The 15,824-nt window shown below is 43.2% G+C and overlaps 1 protein-coding gene across 1 annotated transcript; it reads left to right on the forward strand.

The window, feature by feature from the left end:
- The first annotated feature begins 6,979 nt into the window (after positions 1-6,979).
- LOC127873933 (uncharacterized) lies at positions 6,980-10,403 on the forward strand. The gene is made up of 3 exons (XM_052418039.1): positions 6,980-7,826; positions 7,935-9,609; positions 9,948-10,403. Exons 1-2 carry the CDS (start codon positions 7,514-7,516, stop codon positions 8,429-8,431), a joined length of 810 nt encoding a protein of 269 aa, XP_052273999.1. The 5' UTR covers positions 6,980-7,513; the 3' UTR covers positions 8,432-9,609; positions 9,948-10,403.
- The last annotated feature ends 5,421 nt before the right edge of the window (positions 10,404-15,824 follow it).

Genomic DNA, 15,824 nt, shown 5'->3' on the forward strand with positions numbered 1-15,824 from the left:
TGTTTTTATAAATGAAGAGCATGGACAACACATAGAGTACACATTCCAAAGTAGTCCCCATATTTTAACATTAATTTATATGCGTGTATATACTGTTGAACATAAAGTTGTCAAGTGGCTTAGAAAAGCAGGTTTGAATTATGCTTGTGATAGATATGATAAAACCTAGCTGAAAGAGGAATAAAGAAAGAAAAATGTGACGTTTGTGCAAAAATAAAGTTGTTACATTTTGTTTTATATATAAATGTATCAACTACCATATTTACTTTTATGTTATACAAACCTGATGCATTAACATGGAAGCGTTTCATTGTCATCCACAGGAGAAACAAACTGACGACATATATTGGCTGCTAGGAAACCGATCACGTCAAAGGTCTTGTCAGCCTTTCTTGATAACGGCCTTGCTTCGTGCAAACTACACACGCACTTGTGTTCTGCTTGTTCTCACGTTATAAGATATCACAAAAGCCATAGACGTCCGAACATTTGACATAATTTTATTGTTTAAGTTTCGCGTGTTTCTTTGCAAAATTAAGCAGCTATTATGTTTTCTAATACAAGCCGATGTGAACGTCGTTCCTTCCTACCCGAATACTGTTCTTAACTTTACTTGACGCTTATTTGTAATTTAAGTTAAACAAATGTTTACCATCATTCATGAATTACTATAGCCAGCATTCGAAGTGATCGCGTTCATTCCAACATAAACTTATTTCGTCGTGGGATATTGTCCAAATATTTTTTTAATAACTTGGAATAACGTCTATTTATTGACGATTGATGCTAAAACTAGATGAATAAGCAACACGACACCAACGATCGGTCGTTCAAAAACGAATTTGGCCTAAAAATGTTGTTAGCCCTATACCGTTTCGTTCTAAATCGCCTTACTAAATGGAATACAATCTCCATACTGTTAGTGCACGTTAATATGTTGAGTTTGATGCCTATTAATATTTGTCGTACACAAAAAATAGGTAACGAAACGAGCAAAAAAACCGAGGTCACTGCACTGGTAGATGGGTTAATCGCTGTTCCGATCTTGTCTTAAATTTACGTTTGAGCTTTAAAGCAACTGTAACAAATGCTGCGTTCACATTATCATGTTCATTGTCCTAAAGGTGCTGCTGTTTAAGTAGTATGCTTTTTATTTACTGCTTTAAACCTGAAATTCATTTCAGCCAAATGTTCAACGCTAGGTGTGATGTGTTAACATAGATTAAACAAAATACAAAATGCTCTTTTTATTGTTTTGTGGTACACTATATTCAACACATGATCATGTACCAATTTAGTGTTCGTGTGTCGTATGAGTAGATATCGTTGCGGGAAATTAAAATGGAATATATTGTTGCTATTGTTTATGTGTTAACTTTATTTTACAAAATATTGTAAGAAATATTCGTTGATTTTGAGCGTTATAGGGGCTTTAAGAATTTCAACTAGTGTATAAAAGACAGTTTTTTACGCTGCTTGTTGCAATGTGAAATACATCAGAATTACTGTATTTAATAAGTCTACTATATCTAAAGAGCTATTTTTGTGTAAGTAAACACGAATTTCATCCAATTTAGGCAATAAATGTTGGATATTCAAATGCATAATATGCACACCTTTATATGTAAATGGAATATAACAATCATTATTCATTTTACATTTTAAAGCAGATTGTATGTGAGATATCATTATAACGTTATTATCGAGGGATGATTTAGATGTGCCCCGCACATTGTTGTTGTTCAATAGTTTACCATATGTACATCATTTACATGTAACATTCATAATTTGTTTAATGTACTTACCTGTTTACTTTATTTCCTGAGCTACACATTGTCCAATTTATCTGAGTGTCCACAGCTCCATTGTTTTGTTGATAGTAACAACTCACAAATACATTTTTACCTCATGAGCATATTGTATATTCAATCATTTAGGCAAAATGTAGAGTGAATTGTGTTAACTTTTCCAATAATTTTGTCGTTTCATATTTTACACTTGTTGTTTGATAAAGATTCTTCGTGTGTTTTAAATATACGACGCTATTCGCTCAAGTTTTCCATAAAACTAATAATTATACAGATAACTGCTCAGTGTTGATTGTGAAGCACTGTATTTTACCCTTTAAATCCAATGTTATTGTCCGTAAGATTATGTTTGCAAACATGTGTTCCACCATTTTGTCTTGAATGCTGGGACGTGTGTGTGTATTTCAGAGTTTATTTACAGGTCCTACTGGCCTCTTCACGAAGTTATAGTAGCCCGACCTGCCCCTGTGATCTTTCAGGGGAGAAAGATTAATTTAGAGCCAAAGTAGGTCAAATTTACCCCGGCTTCCCGGGTATTCGCCAAAGAAATAATTTAAATCCAAAAAGACCCGTGCACGGTGGCCAATGAAACCTTAATGTGCACTGGTAGTTAGACAATCTCAAAAGACAAATTCATGTCTGAACGCAGCACCGCTGCAGCAAAGAGCTCCGCCTTTATGGCCCACTTGTTGTCATCAGCCGTCGTCTTCATCCCCGAGACGGTTTCCCCAGCACGTTGAGCGCACTTGGTACCGCCGCCCCGGGGTCCCTCTTTAAAGCCACCCCCTCGATGTTCTTGTGTTCCCCCCCGCGCAGAAGCACAGACCCAGGTCCGTCCCGTATGTCCCCCACACTGGTGGTCTCGCTGTCCCGCCGTCCCCGGCCCTCTTCAGACGGGACCTCTGGCAGGTCCGTGCCGGCGAACTCTCGACGATAAACAGCGGGTGACAAGTCCGCTGCATCTTGGAGAAGACAGCAATCCCAGCAGTGTGGAAGACGTCCGGCTCGAGGGTGCTGGATTAGCAGAGCCACCCGCAGAAGTTCCCCTCTATAAGGAAATATGTACAGGTGAGAAAATCTTCTGCGGGCGACTCTCGCCTCGGTCGCGACGCGCACGCTCCAGCAGCTGACCGAGGAATGCTGGGACGTAGGTTAAATTCTACCTTATGTAGTGCCAGTGCCACGCCCCCCTGCAGAGTGGTACCCGGCTTGCGTCGCTCATATGACGGGACCATGCTGCATGATGTGGAGCCAATGGGATGGACGCAGATGCCTGATGGGATGACCATGCTCTCTTGCTACCGTGTCCGCGGACGTGTGCAGACGTGTTTCCTGAGGTGAGTATTTCCAGGAGCATAAGTGTGAGCCGGTATGTATTAGCCTGTGTAGATGAGTCTGTGTATGTGAGCCCGTGACGTAAGTATTAGCCTGTGACTTAGTGTCTTGCCCGGGGGGTTTAGCCTGTGCGCGCGGTAAGTATTACCAGAGGATCTGTGGTGTGCAGCTGACGATAGCAGACGAACGTTTCCCTCGAAGAGTGTACTGCCGAGGACGATTGATGCCATCCTGACAAGGTTTCCAGTCGACGACAATGTGAGTAGTCTAGTACATGTATAGTGTCATTGCTAGCGGTTGTGTAATTGTATACGAACCCACTGAGAGCTAACCGAAATGATCACTACAATGGTGTCTAGAAGTGGGGATTAGTGCAGTCGTGTTTTAACGGTTAGGCTTATTCTTTGCAAAAGTCGGCATCTTGTGTTTAAATTGAACAACGAATCGTATTTAGTGTGTATATTTTTCCAATCCAATTGTACCGTAAAGTGGTCTATGCTAGACATGTGTAACGCGCCAGCCGTCTATTTTTAGACGTGTTGCAAGGTGACCACGTGGTCTGACTGCTGGGAATTTACCTTGTCTGCATTCGTGGTCGCGTGATCATTGGTGCGGTGTAGTTTAAGTGCACTAGCTGACCTGAATGTTTACAATGTTTGCGTCGCTGTTCAAAATGTAAACAAAGTACGAGAAATCGGGGTTTATGAGCAAGTCCGTCTGTAGCATAGCTAGACCAGCGCGTGTGGGGTAGTGTTTTGTTTTGGATTGGTGTTATGGATATGGTTTAATAATTGTTTTATTGCAATTCATATTTAATTGTTTCATTGAATTTTGAAATAAATTAATAGACGTATTTTTTATTGTGCGTGCTGTGTTTCTTCAATTTTTTGTGTGTACTGTGCTGCATTAGAAATGAGTAGCCCAAATAAGTCTCCGGGTCTTGTACGTGTAAATTTCGACCCCCCACAAACGTTGATATTGATCTCCGGAATAGGGCCCAAATTGGCGCGGATCATTGTCCAACTTCGAAAGGAATCAGGTAACTTGGACCTGGACACCTTGGAGGTCCTGATAAGGCGGCCCCTAAGTGTTAGGGAGTTAGATCAGCTGGATTTTACAGAAAATCCAATGCTTGCAGCAGCATCCCAGGCTAGCGGAACCGATGACGACTACATTGATTGGGAGCCCTCAAGTAGGTCCAGGGCCCCTGAGCCCATGTTTGTAAGCACGCCATATCTAAACCAGGACCAGATGAAGGCAGAACTAGCCTCTCAGATATCAGATTAAGAGGCGGAGATCACTCGATGAGAGGAGTTCCCGGGGATATGGAGCGATTTCCTTCCCCAGATTGCAAAGCCTTTGTTCCCCAAGCGTCTGTTGTTTCAGCCAGATCCTGTGGTGGTGACAGGCATGCCGATACCGTCTGATGTCGCATCAAGCGTCCCCGCCCCACCCCAGTCGTTAGGTTTGCCCCAGGTGAGGGCTGGTAGGGAAATCAAGCGACCTAGGCAAAGTAGCCTTTGTCGCTCGGTTACTTCAGAGGCCTCCTGCATGGCCCCTTCAGCGAATAGCCCCTGGCGCCCGGCAGATTACAATGTGCCAGCACAATTTAGAGAGACGTCCGCAGAACATTTTGGGACACTTTCGGGCCCCAAGAAGCCCTCCTGCTCCTATAATGCGTCCTTGTCCAACCCATTACACCATGCCTAGCAACCAACCTGTTAGTGGCGTCCCATTGTATAACAGCCAACCTGTTGCAAGTGGCGTCTCACTGCCTAGCAACCAACCTGTTAGTGGCGTCTCACTGCCTAGCAACCAACCTGTTAGTGGCGTCCCATTGTATGGCAACCAACCTGTTGTAAGTGGCTTCTCAATGCCTCATAACCCAACCGTTGTGAGTAGTGCAAAACACCCTACCGGTGGTTGGTAATCTTACAGTAGCCAGCAATTTACCTATATTAGGTAATAACCCTGCACACAACAATCCACCCGTTGCAGGTAACCCTACCCTACCCAGCAGTGTCCCCGTTCAGACAAGCCCTCTAGTTCCAATTAACCCCCCGTCCCAGCGGGATCGGGATGTTTTGACCAAGCTGCCAAAGAGCCTGCTATTTGATTGATGTAGCAATTGGTTGTTGTTTAAGAGGAAGTTTGAGCGTTACGCCAGAATGCAAGATTGGTCTGACGAAGAATGCGGTGATTGTCTTGGTTGGTGTTTAACTGGTAAGGCGGTGGACTTTTATGCATTACTGACCGAAGGAAGGGAGACGTTACCTTACGCCGATCTTATGCAGCGGCTTCAGGAGCGCTTTGGTGCCAGGGAGCTCCCAGCCACCGCGCAGGGTCGTTTTCAGGAAATCCAACAAGTAGGCGAGTCCCTGGACGATTGGTCCGATCGAGTGCTGACGCTGGCAACAACGGCATTTCGTGATCTGCCCTATGCGTACGCCACTGAGCAGGCAGTGACGAAGTTTTGTCACGGTTTGCTTGACAAGGAGGCCGGCAAGCATGTAAGCCTGCAGTTACCCGCATCGATGGGAGATGCGATGAACATGATGAAGATATATAGCCATGTTCAGTTGGCTTGCGCCGCGGCTCCGAGGAATAGCCAAGAGAGTGAGCGAGTGTCGAGGTGTGTTCATGAGGTGAGAAGAGCAACCTCTCCAGATACGGTAATTGGGTCGGCGGTCGACAAATTGACCCAGGTGGTCGATCGGCTGCTGGGTTCTGTGGGGCAATTATCGGACTCTTGTGGGAGCCAGGACGATGATTCTCGCGTCAGACAACCGGTTCAGGTGTGCCGTTCCGATGGAGACGAGGGATTGCATGGCGAGTATGCAGCCGATTGTTCCAATGAACACGGCACCCAGAACCGGGGGCTCAACAAGCAACGCCACGTTAGGTGTCACGAGGGTACGGGTGGCGGCGGTCCACGTGGGCATCGGGACCAACATGCCTACGAAAGGGGATCCGGCCCAAATGCTTACCAAGGATGCGCCGGTAACCGGCGAAACAACGGGTACCGTAGTGGTTACCAAAATTCAAATGTCCGCCCCGAGGGAGCGAAGCGAGGCAGGTATGGTTCAAATTGGGGCGAGTATCCCGGGATGGCGAGGCGGGACATATCGTGCTTGTTTGGTGATTGGGAACATTTCCGGTGTGATTGTCGTGTGGGCGCCGGGTCTGTTGCCAACAATGAGTCGATACCGATGTCAGTTACCGAGGCGGCGGAGCAGCAGAGTAGATCGGAAGTAGGTCGCGTCAACCAGTTGGGTTCAGCTGCGCAGTTTTGTTTGAAGGTTCAGGTTGGTGACGTAATGGTTGATGCAGCGGAGGTCAGCCTCATCTCAGATCGGGTCTATAAGGCCATGAAGCAACCACCTCCCAAGCAGCGTGATGTCAAGCTGTTGATGACAGGAAGGGATGCCTTCATGCAGGGTTTTGTCGTAGGCCCAGTTAAGTTAAAGATTGGTAACTACTGGTATCAGAAACATTTGTATGTAGCCCCGACAGATGTCGATATGCGACTTGGTTTCGACATTTTGATGAATCCGGGCAGGGCCATCATCAATATGGCAGAGGCCACTATTATTTTTGATGGGCAGGTTTTGAGCCTCGAGGGGGGAAGCCTACAGCATACCGACCACGTGCATGAAGCAGTTCCGTTTGCGTTGCCGACAGCTTCAGAAGTCGTCCGAATCCACAGATGGTCACCGATGAGAGCACTGAGCGGGACCATGGGGGTTCTAGTTATGTCGGTATGTTTCGCGTGCAGCGGGTGGCGGTCCAGTCCGGAGTTAGGGCCACCTCGACCGCCGGACATGCAGATCCGGCTGGCGTCACCGCGGAAGACAGCCGGGAGAAAGCGTCCAGTTGTGGTGTCACCGCGGCAGACCGTCGGAAAAGGGCTTCCGGTTATGGCGTAACATCGAAAGTCCGCTGGAACAGTGCGTGCGGTTACCGAGTCTCAACTAGTAACATCAAGCTGCCGACCGTTCAAGAAGTTGTCCGTCACATTGGGGTGTGCATCGACGAGAGCACTGAAGGAGGCAACGGTTAGACTGGCGGCGTCGGCGGCAGAGAAGACGAGTTCACCGAAGGCATCGATGATGCGGTTCCGTTGCAGCTACCTACAGTTTGCGAAGTTGTCCGTCACATTGGGGTGTGCACCGACATGAGCACTGTAAGGGGCAACGGTGAGACTGGCGGCGTCGGTGACGGTGAAGCTACAGCGGAGGGATAAAACAGTTTCAAGACGTATCCAGTCCAGCAGGGATCTTCCAGATTTGTTTATTTTATTTTTATTTATTTGTTATGCTTGGCTTCGTCATCGGTGTTGCGGAGTATTCACGTTCCCATTTCCTTTCAGTATGGACACTAGCGAGATCGTCCCGGTCGCAGCCCTAGAAGAGTCGTCTAGCTACGGGGACTCTGTCGGCATAGTCCTTACAGAGTTGCCCAAGAGACCTGCCGGCATAGTCCCGCAGGAGTTGTCCAGTTTTCAGAGTACGTCAGAAGAATCGTCTAGCTACGGGAACTCTGTCGGCATAGTCCTTACAGAGTTGCCCAAGAGACCTGCCGGCATAGTCCCGCAGGAGTTGTCCAGTTTTCGGAGCACGTCAGAAGAATCGTCTAGCTACGGGAACTCTGTCGGCATAGTCCTTACAGAGTTGCCCAAGAGACCTGCCGGCAAAGTCCCGCAGGAGTTGTCCAGTTTTCAGAGTACGTCAGAAGAATCGTCTGGCTACGGGAACTCTGTCGGCATGGTCCTTACAGAGTTGCCCAAGAGACCTGCCGGCATAGTCCCGCAGGAGTTGTCCAGTTTTCGGAGCACGTCAGAAGAATCGTCTAGCTACGGGAACTCTGTCGGCATAGTCCTTACTGAGTTGCCGAAGAGACCTGCCGGAATAGTCCCGCAGGAGTTGTCCAGTTTTCGGAGCACGTCAGAAGAATCGTCTAGCTACGGGAACCCTTTCGGCATAGTCCTTACAGGGTTGCCCAAAAGATCTGTCGGCATAGTCCCACAGGAGTTGTCCAGTCGCCGGTTTCCCTCTGGTAACACCCAGAGGAACCAGTTCAGTCACGGCGACTCCTCGGTAAACCGCCAGAGCGGTGCGTGCGGTTACGGAGTCGCCGCGTGTGTACGCCAGAAGATCTCGGAGGATGGATCTCGGGGACCTTTCAGGCGTGGCTCTGAAGGGTGGCGACCCTCAAGTTCTCGCCGTTGGGAGCGGTCCCAGCGGTGGAAATTAAGTAAGTGTGTAAGCGAGCGTGGGTGCCTGAAGTAATTATCTATTTAAAGGGTGGGGGTGGGTACCTTTAATAGTTCTCTGTTTTTCTTGTTTTATTTTAGTTGTGTTTCGCTCCATTTAGTGTCAGTGAAGTGTTAACTTGTTTCCATTAGCCCTTTATTAGCCTCGCCCACCAGTCCATTATTCTTTTGTCTTTTGGTTCTTTTTATTTTTGTACGGTCTCCTGTGAGTAGACCTCACTGGTAGGTTCTTTTCATTTTTCTTGTTTAATATACCTTCTCTATTTTTTAATAATTCAGAGATTTTTTGTAATGTAAAATTTGGCTGGTAGGTTGTAGGTGCACGTTGGCCACTGTAAGGCGGTGGTTGTAGACCTGACACTCATACCTCGGCTTCCCCTCTTTGTGTACATCATTCATGTACTCTTATCATTTTTTGTCTCATCGGATTGTTTAGTATATCTGTTAACTCATGTTTCCCTGATTGGGAGTGGATATGCTGAAGTTGGTATTGCCACCCGGAAATAAATAGAGAATAAATAAAGATTATTATAATTGTGTTATTAGATATTAAAAAATACATTATTTATATATTTACATTTTTATTATTTCTATTTTCGTGCCTGGACTGATGGTGTGTTTTCACCCAAATGTAACACGCATAAGGTCGTAAATAGGTACGCGTAGCCTCGCTAAATACTGGCGGGTAGTTGGCGGCAGGGCGAGAGATTCAGGCAATAATAAGTTGCATCTAGTGTAGTCTAACGGTGAGCTCTTTCAGCCAACTATTATTGGTAGTTCTCTGAAAATCCGGACTTGTGAGAATGTCACTGCCGTGGGAAACTGTTGCATACCACTCCCTGTGGTGTTATTATTATTTAAATATTAATAATAATTTATGTTGTTGTTTACAGCCACCGCCATGGCGATTAACATAATTGTGCGTAACCCTCCAGTCTCCAGTACATTATGTCAGTGTTTCTTTTCTGTAGCGTGTTTTGCTGTCTATCCAGGCCTCTATAATGGCCAATTTCAATGCTGTAGCTGTTTGCAGCCGAAGGCTGTTAATTGCTCCACTTTGTAGATGAACTGGCAGGGCGAGCCCATTTATCCCAGAGTCCCTTCTTTCTTGTTTTTGTAATATTCCTGATTTCGTCTATGCACGAGTCGCCCACTGCGGGTACACTATAAATCAAAATAACACTGTTTGCATAAGTACTATAGATATTCTTTTCCGGGAACATAATAATAATATTAGATGTTAATATGTCTATAACAAAATCACAATAATCTGTATGCATGCATATTAAAATATTCTTGGTGGTCGTACGAAAACCGGCCAATGGGTTAAATTAGTTGTGATCTATTTAGGGTTGAGGCCCCCATTCTGCGCACGTTGTGGCGTGCCTGTAGTTTTGAAACAATTAGGTTGTCCCGACTTTGGGGAGTCTGGGCACTGTCATAGTTCCGCTAAGTCGCTGCGTCTAGGCGTACATCGCATGGCAAAGGCGCCCACCTTGCTTACGAAAGGGGCATTGGGGTCCGAGAGATAGTCAATATACTTCCTTGGGGTGCATGGGACGGCTTGGGCGCAGTGGCTTTAGAGTACGTTGCATGGCGAAGGCGCCCTCCTTGCTTACGAAAGGGGCATTGGGGTCCGAGAGATAGTCAATATACTTCCTCGGGTGCGACGGGACGTCTGTTGCGGACTGACTATGACATTCGGTGGGACGATTCCTTTGTGAGTATGGGGTCGTCCCAAAAAGAGAAAAGTGAGGGAAGTGTAGTGCCAGTGCCACGCCCCCCTGCAGAGTGGTACCCGGCTTGCGTCGCTCATGTGACGTGACCATGCTGCATGATGTGGAGCCAATGGGATGGACGCAGATGCCTGATGGGATGACCATGCTCTCTTGCTACCCGGTCCGCGGACGTGTGCAGACGTGTTTCCTGAGGTGAGTATTTCCAGGAGCATAAGTGTGAGCCGGTATGTATTAGCCTGTGTAGATGAGCCTGTGTATGTGAGCCCGTGACGTAAGTATTAGCCTGTGACTTAGTGTCTTGCCCGGGGGGTTTAGCCTGTGCGCGCGGTAAGTATTCCCAGAGGATCAGTGGTGTGCAGCTGACGATAGCAGACGAGCGTTTCCCTCGAAGAGTGTACTGCCGAGGACGATTGATGCCATCCTGACAAGGTTTTTAGTCGACGACCATGTGAGTAGTCTAGTATAGTGTCATTGCTAGCGGTTGTGTAATTGTATACGAACCCACTGAGAGCTAACCGAAATAATCACTACACTTATTTGCATCGTCTGGTCTATTGTAACTTGCGGAGAAAACATGAAAAGATCATTCTCTATTATGAATTCAGTAGGTTTTACTGTCAAATATTGATTGTTTAAGTTATGTTGATAGATTGTTATCAATTTCCAATATGGCGACTGTTCCTGTCCGTTTCCTTCTGGTATCCATGGAGCGCGTTCCATAAATGGGTTATTTTTGGGACTGAGCGTTCTTTTTGTTGGTCATTATTTGGGCATTTTCGGGGATGGGACAAAAACGGGTTTTAAGTGGGTTTTATTTGGTCTTAGTCCAGTTTGGGGTTTTTGCCCATCCATGGGTATAAAAGGAGCGGTTTTCACTATTCAGGACACTTAAAATTTTCATAACTTTAAACACTGGTCGCATAACATCTTAAGCGAAATATTAAAGTAACGGAAACGAACATTGATAAAGTACGTTTTATTGATAAATCTGAATAAGAATAAGAAACATATTTAATTTAATTGTAAATTGTTTTACGCTTTTTCTACTATTTTATATTTAATAAGCCTGTGTCATTGCACTTAATTTATTAGTAGACTGTAACCTTTTTAAAAGACGACGTGGACACTCAAATCGTTAAGACAAATTGTTTATTTGTTAACATTTTATGCCAAGAACTGTTACAGTTGAATTCTGACGCTATATAACAAGCCATTAAATGGCAGAGAAATAAAAAGTAAAGCGTAAACAGACATGTTTTCCATTTATATTGACGATATGAAATAACAACTACAAGCCCTAGAGAGCTAGGCGCTACAATATATCAGGGTCTAAATTGTTTTTTTGTGCTACATCTAACATTATTCAATCTTAAGCAATATGGTGTATGTTGATTTTTATTATCATTAGCAATAATTTAACTACACTTACATTTGTGCGAGTCAAATTGGTTACAAACCGACGAAAGAATGCCAAATGTATGTGTGCTATATAACGGTGTAGTACGTCTGTCATCAGTAACCTATTGTCTTCTGGTAGTCTGCAGTCACGTGTTACGTGATTATGACGTCCACAGTTCGTGCAATGTTGACTGTTTTTATGATTGACGTATCGACGAACGTACCGGAAGTCACGATTTTCATTATGACAATCCGGGTGTCCAGGTGTCCGTTTCTCAGATCATGATGCCTGATTAAGTCATGGTGCCCATTACGGAAGTCATGATGCCCTTTCCGGAAGTCATGATAACCGTTCCGGAAGTCACGATGCCCGTTCCTAAAGCCATGAAGCTCGTTTTAGAAGTTCGGTATAGCGCTCCGGAATTCACGATGCCCGTTAATGAAGTCACCGTTAGAAGTACGCCTCCGCTGATTTTGATGGTGTTGACGATGTTGTTGTTGTTGTTGCTGCATTCTTTTCTTAGTAATATGCACTACTTCGTTGAGTTGCTGCCACAAGTAAATTTGGTCCATAATTATTTGAGTGAATTTCATCTTGTCTGAATAGTCGTTTCGCTTATTGTCCGTTTCCGTACACAAAATAATTATAACAATCGATCAGTTTTACCGGAAGTTCGCTCGATACATCTTCTAGCATGAAGTTGAAATCGCGTACAGCAACATCACGTCGAGGACTTATTTTACAGATAAATATATCACAATTTGTCTGATCTTGAATGCATTGCGCAGTCTTGAAGATTATATCTTTGATAAGTGAAATCGGCTGGCCATTGGAGACATCATTCTCACCAGCAAATATTACTATTTTCGAGGTATTCATATTACTCAGCTTCTCACAGATATCTAGCATTGTCTTCCCTGGCAAAGTGCATATGTCCAAATATTCGAATAATCCTCGCTTAGTTATGCCTCTCAAAATTAAATCTCCAATCAGTAAAGTCTTCGACGTTTGTGGCGTAATGTTCGATATATGTTCGCCTGTATTGGTTTCTTCTTCAAAATGCACTGTACTTTCTTGTATATCGGAGATCGCTTGTCGGCTCGGATCAAGTGTAGTGGTGGTTATCTTGGTCCAAACTTCAGTTTGACGTTTTTATTTGTTTTCATATTTCTCTGCACCGTAGTGCGGTAATGACTGCTGAATTAATTAATAATAACTGATTATTGGACGTTAAAAATACCCGTGGATGATGGCCAACTCGCCTTGTGGGCGAGAACCTGTACCTCTAGTACATTGACTGCGAAGCACATAAAACAAGAAGCTTATTCGACCAATATGCAATACACGTCAACGTACATGCGAGTGAGAAGTTTCATTTACGTTCACGCCTATACTCTCTTGTATGGCAATTCAGTCTTGAAAACCGTACATTGAATATAATTCAATAAATGTTGATTACCACCAGAGAAACTCTCGTATCAATCTCGTTACTTAATCAAATAAAATAATCCCAATATAGTTCCTCATTTAAGGAGATTTTCGAGAAAAAAATATTTTGTTCTATTATAGTTTAATTATATGATTATATATTTTTCACTTAGTGAAAATATAGGAAAACATCGCTATATTGATCCCTCAATAATCTTTCAGTACATTTTAATTTTACATACAAATAAAAACGCATGTAGAATATTCACAAACATTGTTTTTAGCATACATTTATGAACATATCAACACAACTATCATTTGGCTAGCCAGATGCCCGGATTATGACACGTTATACTGACTATATTAACATTTATTGTCGTTTAGCAAATATGCTGATGACGTCATTACACACAAACGCAATCCGTTGAAGCTTTTGTTTATCGCGTGTTTGTGTTTATTTATTGTACTAAAGCATACAATGTTAAGATTTATTGTTATCGGTGAATTATCAAATATTAGCCTGTGGTTATAAAAAAGTTGATTTTCCACCGTGTTTCAAAAGTTCACAGTCGTTCAGTTTACGGGTAGCCAGTCAATGAGTAGTTAGTTGCAATAATCCAACTCCCAGCTATATTAACCCTTCCGGATCGCCTGGAGTTGCAATTGATTACAGGATTTACCATGGAAATTTTACCGCCTAGATTCCGGGCGCTACTTAATCGGTAAAATTAGCAGCATAAACTATTTTCTGGCATAAATAACCACAAACATATCATAAATATATCACTAATACGCCATTTAAAACAACTTACGTGATACGATGTGATCGCATAACAATTATATTAATCGAAAGTTTCAAACACATCAACGGTTCATTTAAATGTGTACGTTTTTGCTATATGCCAGTTACCCATAACTCATTGCGGCACGACAAATCGGATATTCCGAATTCGAAAAATTAATACGCTATCGGCTAGCTCCGCAATCATCCGCGAGATATATATCGTGTCTAATCAACCAATCGTAATACACCGACTATATCCGGAACCTCCGTACGATTGATCGAATCGTTAATTCAAAACCTTGGCTTTCGGTATGATTACGTTTTTTATCAACTTAATCAACAAACAACACGCAAATTGATGTCGATTGTAACAGGTTTTGTGTTTGTAACAATGTATTAGGTTGATTGAACTCGATTTGATAGACATATGTGAGACATAATATTTTTACATTGAATTTGATTTTAGCAATAAGAACTCTGAGCGGTACGAATGTACTCATAAAAGCTCAGAGCATTAAATAAGAACTAAATGAGAAGTAGTCTGTGCACCTGTGTAAATCATGAGGAGAAGATTTAAACAACACAAAGCATATAAAAAGTAAACTTGGTTTTGCTGCGTTTGTCAACATATACCTAGTTATTACGCTTGTGGCTTAATGAATACGATGGTCAACAGTTATGAATGATTATTTAAAGTTGCAAAGGCCACTGTTTATCCGTGTACATAGTTTGTTATACATTATGAAATATCTATTTTTTCGAAAGTATTTTTCCGTATATTTAACAAGAGCTATTTCATACACTTTCAATGATGGTACGTTTAATTATCACTGAATTAACGATTCTTCATTGATTCATTGTACATAATGACTTTCTTTAGCGTGGGGATACTCGTCGGCATCTGCCGCACCATTTCTAGTTTTAATTTGAATTGTAATGCTATGAGTTTATTTTGGAAATTTACAATTCACTCGTAAATATTACATGAATTAATCTGAACCATATGTTAAGTTACGGCTCCCTTAATCGCGTGTTTAACCTCCAAAAGGGCCTTTTAGTGGTTATAAGAACGAACTCTGTAGTTCGAATTGGTAATATTTGCCAACTTATGTATACACTATATTTAATTTAACAGTGACCTTGATCTGATATTCATCGGAGATACATAAAACTGAATCGCGTATACAGATTCAATGATGGAACCCCGAAATGCAACGTATTTAATGTTTGTATGCGGGCATCTTGTATAATGGTCCATCAACGATACAATAGAAAACATCGCAAAGAAAAGTTAAGAGACATTTGAATGCAAACATGCCTGTTACCCAAGTTCATTTTCCCCCTGGAGACATTTTAATATAAACATGCCTGTTACCCAGGGAAGCGGACAACTACAATGAGCGAGGCCAGGTATTATTAAGCGCATGCGCCAACAAGGCATTTTAAATAGATTCTGGAAAACCAACAAGTTATAAATAACACAACATCATGTTTACAATTCCGTACGTTATACCCATTGAGTCATTCTCTATGCACGGGTTCGAAAATTAATAATGTTCATTTATTATTGCATAAACTCTATCTATAATGCCCTCTGGCGGGGTGCAGAAACTTTGCAAAAGAAGGGCTTGAACGGGAGAAATCGTGTATTAACAATGCGATTCACGTGCCGTTCAAGCCCTGTTATGTGTTTTTCATATCCATAACCTGGTCCACGCGCAGTTACTTCCCTTCTCCAGCCTTCGATGACTTTCCAAGCATAAATGGGGAACTGAATAATCACAAGTTTCCCCATGCATGCAGGGATAATGACTATTTCAATCCACTTTTCAAGTTATACCATCTGCACTCTCTTGACAACAGCTTTTATTTTATTGGCAACGTCAATGAAGTTAAAGTTATTTACTCAACACTTTCAAAAGACAATGCCGTGAATGTAAGTGTTGATGTACCTTCAACGTTACTGCTGTAAATTCCAAAATAATTCCTTATTTCTTACTTTTCGCGGCTGCATTTCAACTTTGCATTAATCCACTGTTTAAACACATTTTAAATCGAA

This window comes from Dreissena polymorpha, chromosome 3 (genome assembly GCF_020536995.1).
Source record: "Dreissena polymorpha isolate Duluth1 chromosome 3, UMN_Dpol_1.0, whole genome shotgun sequence".
NCBI lineage: Eukaryota > Metazoa > Mollusca > Bivalvia > Myida > Dreissenidae > Dreissena > Dreissena polymorpha.

Excerpts from the sequence above, each read along its gene's own strand:
- LOC127873933 (XM_052418039.1), top strand. The coding sequence starts at position 7,514 with ATGGACACTAGCGAGATCGTCCCGGTCGCAGCCCTAGAAGAGTCGTCT. Across the intron at positions 7,827-7,934 it reads TACAGAGTTGCCCAAGAGAC|CTGCCGGCATAGTCCCGCAG; the intron begins CTGCCGGCAAAG and ends TGCCCAAGAGAC.